General features: G+C 47.8%; 1 protein-coding gene across 1 annotated transcript; it reads left to right on the top strand.

The window, feature by feature from the left end:
- The first annotated feature begins 1184 nt into the window (after positions 1-1184).
- Positions 1185-12530, top strand: GUSB (glucuronidase beta). The gene is made up of 12 exons (XM_061470493.1): positions 1185-1439; positions 3052-3240; positions 3683-3864; positions 4382-4524; positions 5030-5217; positions 6078-6230; positions 6741-6919; positions 7310-7456; positions 8556-8640; positions 10169-10345; positions 10951-11086; positions 12308-12530. Exons 1-12 carry the CDS (start codon positions 1194-1196, stop codon positions 12463-12465), a joined length of 1983 nt encoding a protein of 660 aa, XP_061326477.1. The 5' UTR covers positions 1185-1193; the 3' UTR covers positions 12466-12530.
- Positions 12531-13882: the final 1352 nt, after the last annotated feature.

Raw genomic sequence — 13882 nt, 5'->3', positions numbered from 1 at the left:
GCCCTTACAGAAGTAAAACCAGAACTAAGAGCAGGAACAGCCTTACTTGAGGTATGAACTGCCAGGACATCCCCAGGTCCTCTCCTGCTTACTGACACTTCTCTCTGATTTAGTACGTGTTTCACCTTCCAGCTAAGTTAGCTGTGGCAGGGAAATCGATTATATATGTTTAAGTCAGGTGGAAAGGTGACAGCAACAGCCAACACCAAGACTCAGAAGAGGGATTATCTCCTCCTTCCCAGCTCATGGTTCTTTCCCTTTCTCACATGTAGGAAGCCACCCAAGTGAGTATCATTTTAGGGCAATGACAATTAAAATTAAGCTTTCTCCTCATTGTTTCATTTCACATGTCTCAGCCAACTCAGCTTTCCCTTGTTCCCAGCTGCCACTGTTCAGCACCTTGAGGGGCAGTGCTGTTTGAAAAAAAAGGAGGTGATTTTAGCAGATTATCACACCTCGATCTATTGCTTAAATTAACAGTTCATCACCACTGGTACTCCCATTTGACCATCCACCTTTCTGATACTCTTATGTGTCACCAAACCGTTCTTTGATCTGCAATAAACGAAGATGTTTGTGCTTCTGTAACTGAACCAAATACAGCATGACCGACGGCTGCTTACTGTGCATGGAGGTACATGTTGTCATCCAGGAAGCAAACACAGGCTACAAATAAATATCCTACAAAACTAAAACCAATCTGATGGCATTGCCTCCCTCCCTTGCCCCTATACTTTTCTCTTTATTCCTAATGAAGTTCTGGGGGTCCTGGTCTGAATAGGGAAGTGTTACCGTGCTTCACAGCCGAGCCCTGACGTGGTTTTCTAACGCAGCGATCATCCTCCCGCCTGTCCCCACGATTCCATCCGGTCATCAGCGCTCTTCTGTGCCGTTTCCAACAACTTCTTGCCCTCCCGCTTCAACAAGTGACTCTGAGAATAAAGAAAAGTGACTCCGAAAATAAAGCGACTCTGAGAACAGAGGGAGGCTGGCAGCACATCAATAAAGGCACAAAACCATCCTCCCCGCGGGAACCCAGAGAGCCTGCCCGCACCCCAGCGTTTTAACGCCACGCTTTGCCTACAGGCGGCTGCAGCCCCGACCGACGGCTCGGGGGATGCGCTCGGGCTCCTCAGCAGGCCCGCCTGCATCCGCTGGTACCGCCCCGCGGCCGGGCCCTGCCCATAGCGGAGATGGCGGCGGCTGCAGCAGCGTGCGGCGGTGGTGCTGGAGCCGGGCTAGCGGGGGGCTGCCGCCGCCTGCTGCTGCTGCTGGCGGTGTGGCGGGCGGCCGCGCTGCCCCGCGGCATGTTGTACCCCCGGGACACCCCGTCCCGCGAGCGGAAGGAGCTCGGCGGCCTCTGGAGCTTCCGCGCCGACCTCTCGCCGAGCAGGGACGCCGGCTTCGTGCAGCGCTGGTACCGGCAGCCGCTCCGGCAGGTACCGCGGGGTGCGGGCGGGGGCTGCCCCGGGGCAATCCGCAGGGCAGGGCCAGCTGCTCCGCCGGGAGCGCCGGTTCCTCTTTCCCTCCCCAGCGGACCTGCGGAGCGGCTGCTCTGTGCGGGCGCCTTGCCGCTGTGCAGAGGGTTCTCTTCATAGACCTGCTAATAACCGACCGCCTCTGATTACCCCGCTTCGGCTCAGAGGCCAGAAAGCATTTGAATGAACTATAGGCACCCTTAGCGCTGCCTTGCACAACGTTTATCTATGATCAACAGCATCGGATAAACAAAAACGCCTGGAAAGGGCACTCGAGTGATTTTATTCCAAAGTACCCGAGTGCTGATAACAATTCCAGTGTAACTGAAATCAGGTATGGAATTAACACCATGACCTAAAAGGAATAAGTAGTCTATGTGTAAAATGTGCATGTCCATCATTTCTCTTTTAGCCCTTTGGCCAGCCTTTTTACCCAGTGGTGGAAAGAGGAGCTGAAAGGCACTGTGCTGCTGGAAGCACAGTGAAACGAGGCAGCCAGAGGAGAGGGATCCTTTACTGTGACCCTGCCCCAGAGGGAGGCTTAGCCATGTACGGTCAACCTGCCTGAGACAGCAGAGACTCTCCCTGAAGGAGATGCACATTATGGCCATTCCAGTCAAAGGATTTCCTGTATCATACAGGAAAATCCACTTCACCATCCAGGGATTCTCCTGCTAGGATTTTCTGATGGCTGATAAGGGCGCTGAGTTTCTCTGCAGCGCTGGTACGGTTCAGTGCTGAGTCAGCTGCACACATGATGCTCACCCCTGGGCAACCAGACCTTCCTTGTTCTGTTCTCCATGGAAGGGCTTCCTGAGGAAAGGGGAAGCTGCTGCAGCAGCACTCTTCTGTGCAACATCATGAGCACAGCAGGTGCTAAAAATTAACAGCTCTATGTCACAATAGCATCTGGTTACCTCAATGTTAAATGTATTCCAACACTGCCTGCCTGTGATCCTTACATGAAGTATAATGAGTGAATTCACTCCATTGTAATCCCAAGGAATCTATTTTGCTTTCAGGGAATGAGAAAGGCTGGACTCATACCAGTCTCCACAAACCTTCCATGGGGAATCTGACTCACAATATCCTCTTGTCACCCTTCTACAACAACTCTTAGCCCAACAAGCAGCAACCTACACCAGTGACCTGGACCACGCTACCAGCCTTGCTCACCAAACACCCAGAGCTGTGCAAGAGAAACTACTGCTTGTGCCAAGTTTCAAGCTGAAACAGTGACCTGGGTGTTCTTTTTCCCCTCACTTCTCTGATTCTGCAATACCAGAGTCATTAATGAAAGCATTTCATTATATATCATCAGGGGAAGAGATATGAGCAGCTTCTTCCTTTAGGAACAAGCAGGTACCTGGGCCTGGTACTAAGTAGGACTTGTATAGGACCTGTGACAGAGCACACCAGTTTCTAAACAGGTCTTCCCAAGTATTTCCACTGGACAAAGGGATTGTAAGGCTGTCAGTGGAAGGGGACACCTGCAGCAGTACAGGTTGGACACCCAAGGGGTAAAATTTCTTTAACTGATCTGTTTCCTCCCTTTCTGTTCCATTCCTGCCAGACTGGCCCTGTGATTGACATGCCAGTGCCTGCCAGCTTCAACGATATCACTCAAGACCCCAGCTTGGAGAACTACATTGGCTGGGTTTGGTATGAGAAAGAGGTGCTGCTCCCTCTCCGCTGGCTTCAGGACGACCTCAACACCAGGGTGGTGCTCCGCTTCGGCAGTGCCCATTACTACTCCATTGTGGTACGTTGCATGGGAGATGGTCCCTGTGTTTCCAGAATTATGCTGCACTAAAACCTGTCTCATGGCTTGTTCAGCAGCTACACCTCTGCCTAGATTTTATATCTTAACTCTGGCCTGTTTTCCTCCAGCTGAGAACTTGGCCCTGTTTCCACGTCCCTCTTCTCTGATTCTCCAGTATCAGGAGTAGTAATTAAACTATTTCCTTGCTACAGGATCAGCCACTGTCATCTCAGTGACCCTTGCTTGTACATGACCCAGGCCTAGCACCCACCAAACGAAGGGCTGCTAAACTGATCCCTTAAGGAGTATGAGCCCAGAACAAGGTTCAGTGTTACTGGGAATCCCAACTGCCTTTTGCTGGGCTCCTTCCCTTTGCCCTTCTACACTTGCCACAAAAACCCAATAACCTGCTTCTTGGGCTCATGGGTGTCTTCTCTTGCAGTGGGTCAATGGAGTGCAAGTGGTGGAGCATGAAGGGGGCCACCTCCCTTTTGAAGCAGATATAAGCAGCATCATCCAGGATAGCCCAGGGATCCCCTGCCGCATCACTGTTGCACTCAACAACACTCTCACACCCCATACTCTGCCTCCAGGGTCAATTCTGTACATGAATGACACAACAAGGTGAGTTACTTACTGTACTGCTGAGCTTATCCCAGGACTGAGAGAATGGGACTTGATTCAGCTGCTGGTTCACAAGACCTTCCAAGCACCTTAGGAAAGCATGGGATTGTATTTATGCCGAAATTCATCAGTTGAGCAGGGAGGCGTTTAAAGCTTTGCTGTTACGAGGAATCTGCAGTGAGTTTTTGCACCTGTTTTATACACAAGGAACTGAGATAAAGTGATTTGCCAAGTTGAATAAATGGCAGATTTGAGAAGCTTGAATTCAGCTGGAATATACAAGTACCAGCTATCCTGAAGGACCAAACTTGTTCAGTGCATTGGATACTTGTTACCTGGGAGTCCCCTTCAGTGCAGCAGCAGCACTACTGAAAGATAGATCCATCCTGCTGTAAAGACTATTTTACCAGCTAGCATTTGTTATTACATGACAATTTACATTGCTAGCATCCATAGGCTGCCTTCAGTTCCTGTAATGAAACATAATGTAGCCATTTCTCCTGTCTTCCTCACTCAGGTATCCCAAGAACTATTTTGTACAGAACACCAGGTTTGATTTCTTTAATTACGCTGGAATCCATCGCCCAGTTGTGCTTTACACCACTCCTTCTGTCTACATAGATGATATTACTGTGACAACTACTTCATCAGACAGTGTTGGTAGGTCCAAAACAATTACAGCAGCTACCTGAGGCTCCAAATGGACATGACAGGGGCAGCAGAAGAAAATACCCTGCAAAAGTTCGATTCAGTTTGTTTCATAGTGGCTTTCTCTTGAAGCTGAGGTCATCCATTGCACAGCTCAGCAGCTGCAAGGATATGGTAAAGAGTTCAGAAACAGTAAGAAAAGAATTACTTGCAAGAGACAACTGTTAAAGTGAAAGGATGGTCGGGTGTTTCTTGAAGTGGAATTTCTCTGTAGGGGCAGGCTTCCTGCTGTTAAAGCAGGATTATCACTGACAGAATTGTGTGATACACAAATCTTGCTGGATTGGGGACCTCAAGACAGACAGTCTTGAGACTTTACAGCCAATTCATGTCACTCTGTTGTTGCTCTGCACCTCCCTCTTTTAATGCTGCTCTGTGTGAAACCCCTCCAACATTTGCTGCATGTATTTTTCCTTTTATGGCAGTTTCTGATTGTCTTTTGTTTCCTTTGAACCAGCAATGGTGCAGTATCAGGTGTCTGTTGTTGGCAGCACCCTCTATTCCTTATCCCTGAGTTTATATGACCAAGAGGGGAAAGTGGTTGCTACAGGCGATGGGCCAGCTGGAGAGCTAAAAGTCCTGAACCCAAACCTTTGGTGGCCTTACCTGATGCACGAGACCCCTGGATACCGCTACTCCTTAGAGGTAACGTGATGTGTCCTCCTTTCCACGTGCATTCACTCTGACTGCCTCATAGGGTTAAAAACTGCCACGTGGCCCATCTTCTGCACCCATCTTCTCACACGGGTGCTGTTCATGTAGCCAGAGTGGCGTTGCTGATTATGCAGTAATCAAATCAAGCTCTGCCAGCTTCTGGATGCTGAAGTGAAAGGTCTGTTGGTGAGAAGGGCATGTGTGCACTCTGAGATACTTGCCCTTCACATTTAGGGCCCAGTCCATTCATTGCAACAGGGATGCTTGAGATACTGTGAAAGCTGAGTGTGTGAGGAGCAGGCTGCTGACCTCTTCCCCATGCTTTGCCATGCAATGAGCTTTCTTTCCGCTCTGCAAGACAAGAGTTCAGTTTCAACAGCACAAGGATCAGTAGTGACATTGAGGTACAGGAACTGGGGCAGATGAGTTTCCAGGGGCTCAGGTCCGTATCTCTTGTGAGCAGATGACACTTCAGTCACTGCCTGGCGTCAAAGTGTGAGGACAGAGGAGCTGCAGTGCTGCCCTAGTGCTGCTGCTGCCTTGCCTTGGGGGACAAAACAGGCCAGATGGGTAAGGGGAAAAGGAACTGAATCTCTTGGAGTGAACAAGCCCCAGGAGGATCATCCAGGGTTCATCCTTCAGCTTCCCCAGGTTGGATTTCTGTTGTCTGTTTAGTCAGACCTTGCTCCATCGCTGAGGACCACAAGAGGTGGCTGAAGCAGCAGCGAGGAGCAGGATGGGAGAAAGGAAAGGACGGGAGGTCGAGGTAGCGCTGATAGTGAAGGGCAGGGAGGACGGGGCATCCCTGCGGAGCCCACCACGTCACTTGTGTCGTCTCCTCTGAACTCCAGGTGAAAATGCAGGCGCAGGTGAACGGGGCGATGCTGGAGGACGTGTACCCGCTCCCGGTCGGCATCCGCACGGTGCACGTCACCGGCACGCGGTTCCTCATCAACGGCCGGCCCTTCTACTTCCACGGCGTGAACAAGCACGAAGACGCCGATGTAAGTGTGGGCCGTGGGCACCTCGCGTCGTGCTGCTGAGCCGGCGGCCGCCCTCGCCTCCCCTGGCTGCTCAAAGGGGCCGCGTCCTCACAGCCTGCGCGCAGGCCGTGGGTGAGGCGACGCCATGGCTGTGACACCGCTCTGCGCTGGCAGGGAAGCGAAACCAGGTCCCGGCCACGGCTTCCAGTCACGAGCAGCGGTTCCCCATGGCTGGAGCGCCGGGATAACGGCGGGAGCAAGGGGCTGCGAGGCGCGGCCCGGCCACGGGATGGCGCCACAGCAGCGCCGGAGGCTCCGCTCCCGCCCTCGCCGCTCCCCTCAGGAGCGCTCTTCCCGCCCTGCCGGGCCCGCCTCAGGGGTGAGACCCGCGGCGGGGAGGGAAGGAGCCGGCGGGGCGGGCAGCTGCAAACGGCACCCGGCGCTGGAGGCGCTCTGGGAGCGAGCAGCGGGGCCTGGCGGACACGGCAGCAGCAGTGCGATGGGCCGCGATGTCTTCTCTCCCTCCCGCAGATCCGTGGCAAAGGGCTGGACTGGCCGCTGGTTGTGAAGGACTTCAACCTGCTGCGCTGGCTGGGGGCAAACTCCTTCCGCACCAGCCACTACCCCTACGCCGAGGAGATCATGGACCTGTGCGATGCCTACGGCATCGTGGTCATCGACGAGTGCCCGGCCGTGGGCATTAAACTGCCGTAAGAGTGTGCTCCGGAGACCCTTCCCCTTGGTTGGTTGTGTGTGTGCCTTCAAAAGCACCCCCCTCCCGTCCCACAGCGCCCGTTGGCCTGATAATGGAAGTACTTTGCTCTGTGTAGCAATCAGCCCCTTGTGCCACGTGTGCCCGGTGGGGTTGGGCAAGCGGAGGGCGTTCTGCCACACGGCCAGCACGTCACCTGCATGAATGAGCCCAAACCACGGCCCTGAACCGTGCAACGGGCTTTGGGGAGATAGGGCAGAAGCCATACCCAACATCAAGGCTCGGTTGTGCTTGTACATCCCAGGAGCTCGAGTTTCCACAGGGAAGGGCGGAAGGGATGGATTTTGCAGCCTCACCTCACCAGGTCTTGCTTCCTTTTGTCTTTCAGTGAGAGCTTTGGGAACAAGTCCTTGCAGCATCATCTGGTTGTGATGGAGGAGCTGATCCGCAGGGATAAGAACAGGCCATCCGTTGTGATGTGGTCAGTAGCCAACGAGCCAGCGTCAGAGCTGGCCCCAGCAGCGTATTACTTTAAGTAAGTGCATCTGCTTGTACAGAGAGGTGAGGCTTGGCTCTTGGCACATGGTGCATCTTCTTCCTTTGGGGTGGCACAGAGAAGTAGTAAAGAGAGGACAAGCATTTCTTGGCAACCCCGAAGCAGTACCCACAAGTTGACAGTGTAACTGCTGCATGTGCTGAACTGATGTTCAGCACGACATAACAGTCAGCCTGCTGCTGTGGAAAACGTAAGGCTCTGCAGAATTAAGAAGGGTCCATTTGGTTTAAGCTAAAGCAAACCTGCTGGGAACAGCATATTCCTTAATACCAGTGGAAGACATGTGCTGAATTCTTAGAGGATTACAGAAGAGCTGTAAAATAATTAGCCTTTAATTCTAAAGGTTCTTCAGTTAGTGCTGGTTATTTGTTCTGCTGGGGATCATGATACCCCCTTCAAAGCCACTGCATTGAGTCCCTACAGCTTTTCCCTCCTCCTCCTCCTCCCCCCTTTGCAGAGATTTAAGCTTTGGCTAGCCAAGAGTCACCTCTCTAATGGGACAGCAGACTGTCCCTAGTAGTGTTAAGTGCTTTAAGAAGTAACCATGAAGTTTCATTCTTCGCAATGACACACCACCCTCCTGCAATAGCAAGGCAGCAGCAGAGCTTGACCCTCCCATTCATTGTCATCTCCCCATTCCTCTATTTCCCTCACTCAGGGTTTCCTCAAAGGCTGCCAACCTTTAACTGCTGTGTCTGCTGTGGCCTTGTGCTTTAGCAGGAGCAGAGCTGTTGAGGATCTTCCCATTACCCTTCTTACGGTTTTGTCTTCAAACTCACTGTCCCATCTCCAACTCCAGAGCTACCCGTGCCTGGTACACTTCCACTCTGGTCTTTTTTCAGGTGGGATGGCAGCCAGCTTTGTGACATGAGGTTTATGCTCCTATAGAATGGGCTACATTACAGGCACTTGATAGATGATCACTAAGTATCCTCTGGTATTGAATTAACAATACTCTGTCTGCTAAGTCAGACCCAGCTCCAAACATCTGTGAGAGTGGAAGGACAGAGAGCTTGGGGAAATGGGGCTGTGCTTCTCCATGCTGTTGCTGAACTCTTGCTTTACTGTTTGCAAACAGGACAGTGATAGCTCACACTAAAGCTCTCGATCCCTCCAGACCAGTAACCTATGTGACAGAAGCTCATTACGCTCTCGATCATGGTGTAAGTTCCCTTTATTTTCTAGCCTTTTTTTTAATTGATGTATTAAATTTCCTCCTCTTGTCATTTCTATTACTCTCCTTTCCCCCCCTTCCTCCCCAAGTTTACTGGAGATACTTAATAGGGAGAGGCAGATGAGAACTTACATTTTTTGTTTCTAGTATAAAGCACCTTATCCTGTAGGTGTAGTCCAGCTGGGGAAAAAGAAATCTGTAAGAAAGAACAGATCTTTGTCTTGAGTGAAGTGTGCATGATCAGACCCCTGGATTCCATTAACATTGTCATGCTTTGCTATTCCATTTATTGCATTCACTTGCAATTAAACCAAAGCTTAAACCTCTTTAAAATGCTTAACAGGCCTTGTGGAAGCCTAAAGGAAGGCAGCTTTGCCTTAATTCCTGCTTTAAACTGCTCTAGATCTTCTTTGGCAGATATCTATTAACATTGAATGATCTATAAGCTCTTCCAGCTTCATTATAAAAGTCTTAGAGCTGTATAAATATCCAAAAGGCACTTTTCTTGGATGTCTGTGCCTTAAGCTGGCCACAACATGAACCAAGGATCTTTAACACTCATCAGTTTGTTTCTGGGGTCATTCCCATGTCATTTTTAAGATGGCTTTATACTACTTGTCACTACTGTACAATGAACGCTTCTAGCAGGCAAGTCTGTAGGGATGTGATTCCACCACATCCCTGCTACAGGTTACACACTGTATTTCTTTCAGGCTGTCCTGACATGGCCTCCTGTAGAGCCAAGAGCTCTCTTCCTCCCCACCCCAGGATAAAACCTGGTGGCCTTAGTATTGAAGGAGCCCAGCAGGGATCTGCTCTTGGATATTGCTGCTGCATCAGGCACACACGTGCCAATTCCTGACATCCCATCCCCAGGACCGTGTTCTGAATAGCTTAAGGACACAGGAAAACAAAAGCAAAGAATAGATCTCATACACTGATGTGATATTAGAACTTTTTTGCTTTTATTACAAAACATGTTAAGAGAACATTGAACAAGTTACATACAACATCACTTTATCTTTAGTGGGCTTCGTGCCCTTTTTATCGTACTGTCCATGTGGTAGAAATGGCATATAACTTGCAGAATGCTTAGTCCTAGTATTGCACCATTGATGCACAGATTTAGTTGCTAGTCAAAATATTTGACCACTAACTTGATAATCACATTCCAATACTCAAGAAGTACATCTAAATGTACCAGCAAGCCAGAGACATCTTGGAAACTCAAAAACTTCTAACAAACCTGAGGATGAAATGGGTTGATCTTGTCTAACTTTTTGCTGTGCTGTAAGAAAAATGCCAAATTAGTATGCTATTATTAAATTTAATAACTGCTTTTTTCCAGGGAAAGGTTTTATGTCGAGAAGGCCTGAGTGATGGGGGGAAGACTTTATTCTACATGTAATAAAACTGGATTCCACTAAATGAACCAAAAGGAGGATTTAGCTTTACAAGTGAAGGTTGTCTACTTTGAGCTCTGTGATAAAACACTCTCACCCTTTTCTTTTTTATAGGCTCCTTATGTGGATGTCATTTGTGTAAATAGCTACTTCTCCTGGTATCATGACCCAGGCCATCTGGAGGTTATTCCACTACAACTCACAGCACAGTTTGAGAACTGGTATAAAACCTACCAAAAACCCATTATCCAGAGTGAATATGGAGCAGACTCAGTCCCTGGACTTCACAGTGTAAGTGTTATAGATGCTCAAGATGGAAAAAAGCACTGCTCTTCTTACAGGGGCAGCAAAGTTTAATTAGAAGAGGTGGGTACCACTGAGCCTGACTTAGCTTTGAGAGTTCACAAGCGTTTGAAAGACTCCAGGATTGTAATCCTGCTCCACTGAAATCACTGCTCCACTGTGCTACTAGCAAAGATTAGATTCTACCTAGAGAAAAGTTTTTAGCTTTGACTAAAAGCACTGAGCACCAAAATCTGCACTTCAGCATTCACAGAAAATGCTTACTTGGAAAACAGGACACTGGAGAGTGGACATTCACTTCATGAGGCTGTCCCACTGTGAAGGGGTGGCACTCCTACACCTATCACAAAGCACCAAGTAAAACCACAACTTCCCCCCCAGGCATCCCTGACATTATGTTTGTACTGTGCTTCCCCTAGTGATTTCAGTAGTTGCTAATTGTCACAGTTAATGCAGCTGCAATGGAAAGGCCAAGCAGTTGTTAAGGTTGTCTTGAGGAAGCAGGTCCCAAACAAACAGGGAGTAAACATACAGAGCTTTTGCTGAGATTAACTGTCACTTCATTCAAGGCCACCTCTTTTCCCTGGCTGTAGGATCCACCTCTGATGTTCAGTGAGGAGTACCAGAAAGCAATGCTAAGGGAGTACCATTCAGTTTTTGACAAGAAGAGGAAAGAGTATGTGATTGGGGAGCTCATCTGGAACTTTGCAGACTTCATGACCAATCAAGGTAAGCTTGTATTTATATTCTAACCAACTCTCCAGCCTCCATGCAAGCTTAAAATGGTTTATGACACACAAAGAATATTGTGCTGTAGGGTAGGACAAAAGGGCCCTCTGCTTATCAAGCTGGTTTCTGTGACAAAGCCAAGAGGGAAGGTCCTGCCTGTACTTAATGCATCCTCCCTCCACATCTCAAGCTCTTAGGTGTTCCCTCTGCAGAGATGCTCCCCAAAACAAGAGACAACATGCTAGGGCAGAATGCCAAGGAAGCTTGTGAGCAGACCCAGATTACTGCTATTTCTTGGCTATCCTCAATTCAGAACTTCAGTCAGCTGTTAGGGATATGCCTCACTTGCTTCATATTTCATCTACAACTGCCCTTGGTAACAGAGCACCTTAAATAATGTATTATTAACTTGGTAGAGGTTTAGCACTAGAGGACCAGATGCCATTCTGGTAGACAACTGTCTATCATGATTCTCCATCCCACTATTAATGTGCATTCACAAAGTATGGGGCATTACAGTGCAGACACAGAGAAATTAAACAATTACAGCTCAGAAGGAGACCTAGTAAGAAGGAACTAGTTATGCATATGCCACCTGCACTGAGTTAGGGTGGTGAACAGTCAGTGTTAATTTCAGGCAGAGAAACGCCATTCATAACAACCTGTAGAGCACCAATGTAGATATTAGAAAGCTCAATCAGCACAGAGCAGCAATTAGAAAAGTGCTGTTTCAAACAGGGTGGAGAAAACACAGACAAGTTCACATACACATAGGCAGTTCCAGGCTTTCTGCATGTTGCAGTTGTATTTTCTAGTTTCCCATGAAAAAAAGAGGCAAAAAGGACACAAACACTACTAAAGACAGCACAGTCAAACAGCACTCAACATTTTCACTGTCAAATTCAAGGTGGAACCAATGGCAGAAGGAGTATCTGCTGTAAATACAACACTGATCAAGTTAATGGGTACACCTGAATTAACTGTCATCGACTTACCAGTTGTAACTACAATAAACTGCAGCTGCATTGCTCAGTTACACCATTACTCTTGCCAAGATAACACAAGTTACATCTGCCAGGTTCCCTGTTGTACCTGACTGTGTGGAAGAAAGTGCATACATCTCTTCCATTTAACCTGATTTAGTACATACACTGTAACAGTTCACAGTAGGGGATAAGAGTATTTTATGTACACTTGCTTAATTTTATAACTTCTCTACAGGGACCACACGTGTTTTGGGGAACAAAAAAGGAATATTTACCCGCCAAAGACAGCCCAAATCAGCTGCATTTGTTCTTAGAGAAAGATACTGGAAGATTGCAAATGAATCAAGCTGTCTTCCTCCTGTAATAAAATCACATACTCTCTTTCTAGAATGACATCAAAAGGTATAGTGGCTGAGTACTATGCTGAACTTGTTCATTAAACTTCTGTTTAAGTAATATTTATGCCTGACTCAAGTCTTGCAAGTCTAAAGCAATTTCTAGTCCACCTGAAGTAGTTACTGTGCTACAAAGCAGATCAGAAACACTAGTTTCCTATGCTTTAACCATGTCTGTAGGCTTCTTCTTTCCAGGTAGTAAAATGATTATTCGGAGTTTCAAGGAGCTGAAGTTAGAGATCCTGACTGAGGTATCTGGTTATGGCAAAAAAAAAGCATTACATGTATTAAATGATACAAGTCAATGCTGAGGACTTAAATCCAAGTTACTATAAATGAACATCACATCCCTCCAACGGAAATGAGGGTCTCCAGTTATACTCCCCTAACAGTTACACTACTCAGATCACAGCAGGCTGTCTGCAGGATTACCAAAGAGCACTATATATATATACATACATATATATTATATATATATATATTTTATATATATATATTAGTTTCCCTTGTGGAACAGAACATACGCAGCTGGCTGAGAAATTCTGAGAGTTCACAGCATTCAGGCATTGTAGAAAGTACTACTGTGAGGATACCCAACATACTCCAAAACAGTACAGAATTCACACTACAGCAGCAAGGTGGAATATGTTAGATAGGTACTACATCAACTGAACTTTGCCTAAAGCTATTTCTTTTACTCACAGTACCAGAACAGCCATTAGTAGATGTGTTTTATCTTCCAGCTTGGAAGGAGGTCCTTCATGTTAAATTGTCACTACGTGTTACAGTAATAGTAGTCTAGAGGGTAAGTTTGTTCTAAACCTTTTTGATAGTAGCCTGAAGCCTTGTGGGGTAGGGCGATGTGTAAATTAATGTGCACATGCTACATTAGACAGTGACGCAGTGTAGAACCATCTCTTTCACACTGCCCAACAGGCTTAGAGGACCCTAAAGACCAGGCTTCAGACTGCAATAGATGATGCCAACACTCAGAAAAGCTCAGAACATTCTGCAAACTTCTTATTGCAACATGCCAGGGCTGTCCCAAGAGCAGTGTCACCCACAGCAGAATGCCAGACTGGAGGCTGCCTGCTGCGCTTTGGAAGCTGGTACAATTATGTAGTTGTTTTATTCTGAAGCACAGATACTTTGTGAAACTGTTGCTATGACTGTTCCTGCAACTGGCTCTTCTCCCATATTCTCTTTCCTTTAGATGCAGTACGTTAGATACCAGCTCCACTGTCCACACTGCTACAGGCAGAATAAGGATGTACATGTTTACTGCAGACTTCAGAACAATTTTGCTTTTAAGGGAAAAGCAGCAGCATAATATCAGCACTCTCTACTGTGTTAGGTCTACACATTTTCTATATAACTAAAACTCCAGAATATAGAAGTCCATCCACAGTGTAAAG

Source organism: Pezoporus flaviventris, unplaced genomic scaffold, assembly GCF_033815535.1.
Source record: "Pezoporus flaviventris isolate CSIRO_AGI_PZ_B2104156 unplaced genomic scaffold, CSIRO_AGI_Pfla_v1 ptg000063l, whole genome shotgun sequence".
Classification (NCBI taxonomy): domain Eukaryota; kingdom Metazoa; phylum Chordata; class Aves; order Psittaciformes; family Psittacidae; genus Pezoporus; species Pezoporus flaviventris.
Note: the sequence above shows the minus strand (reverse complement) of the source record. Positions and strands in the feature narration are given on the sequence as shown.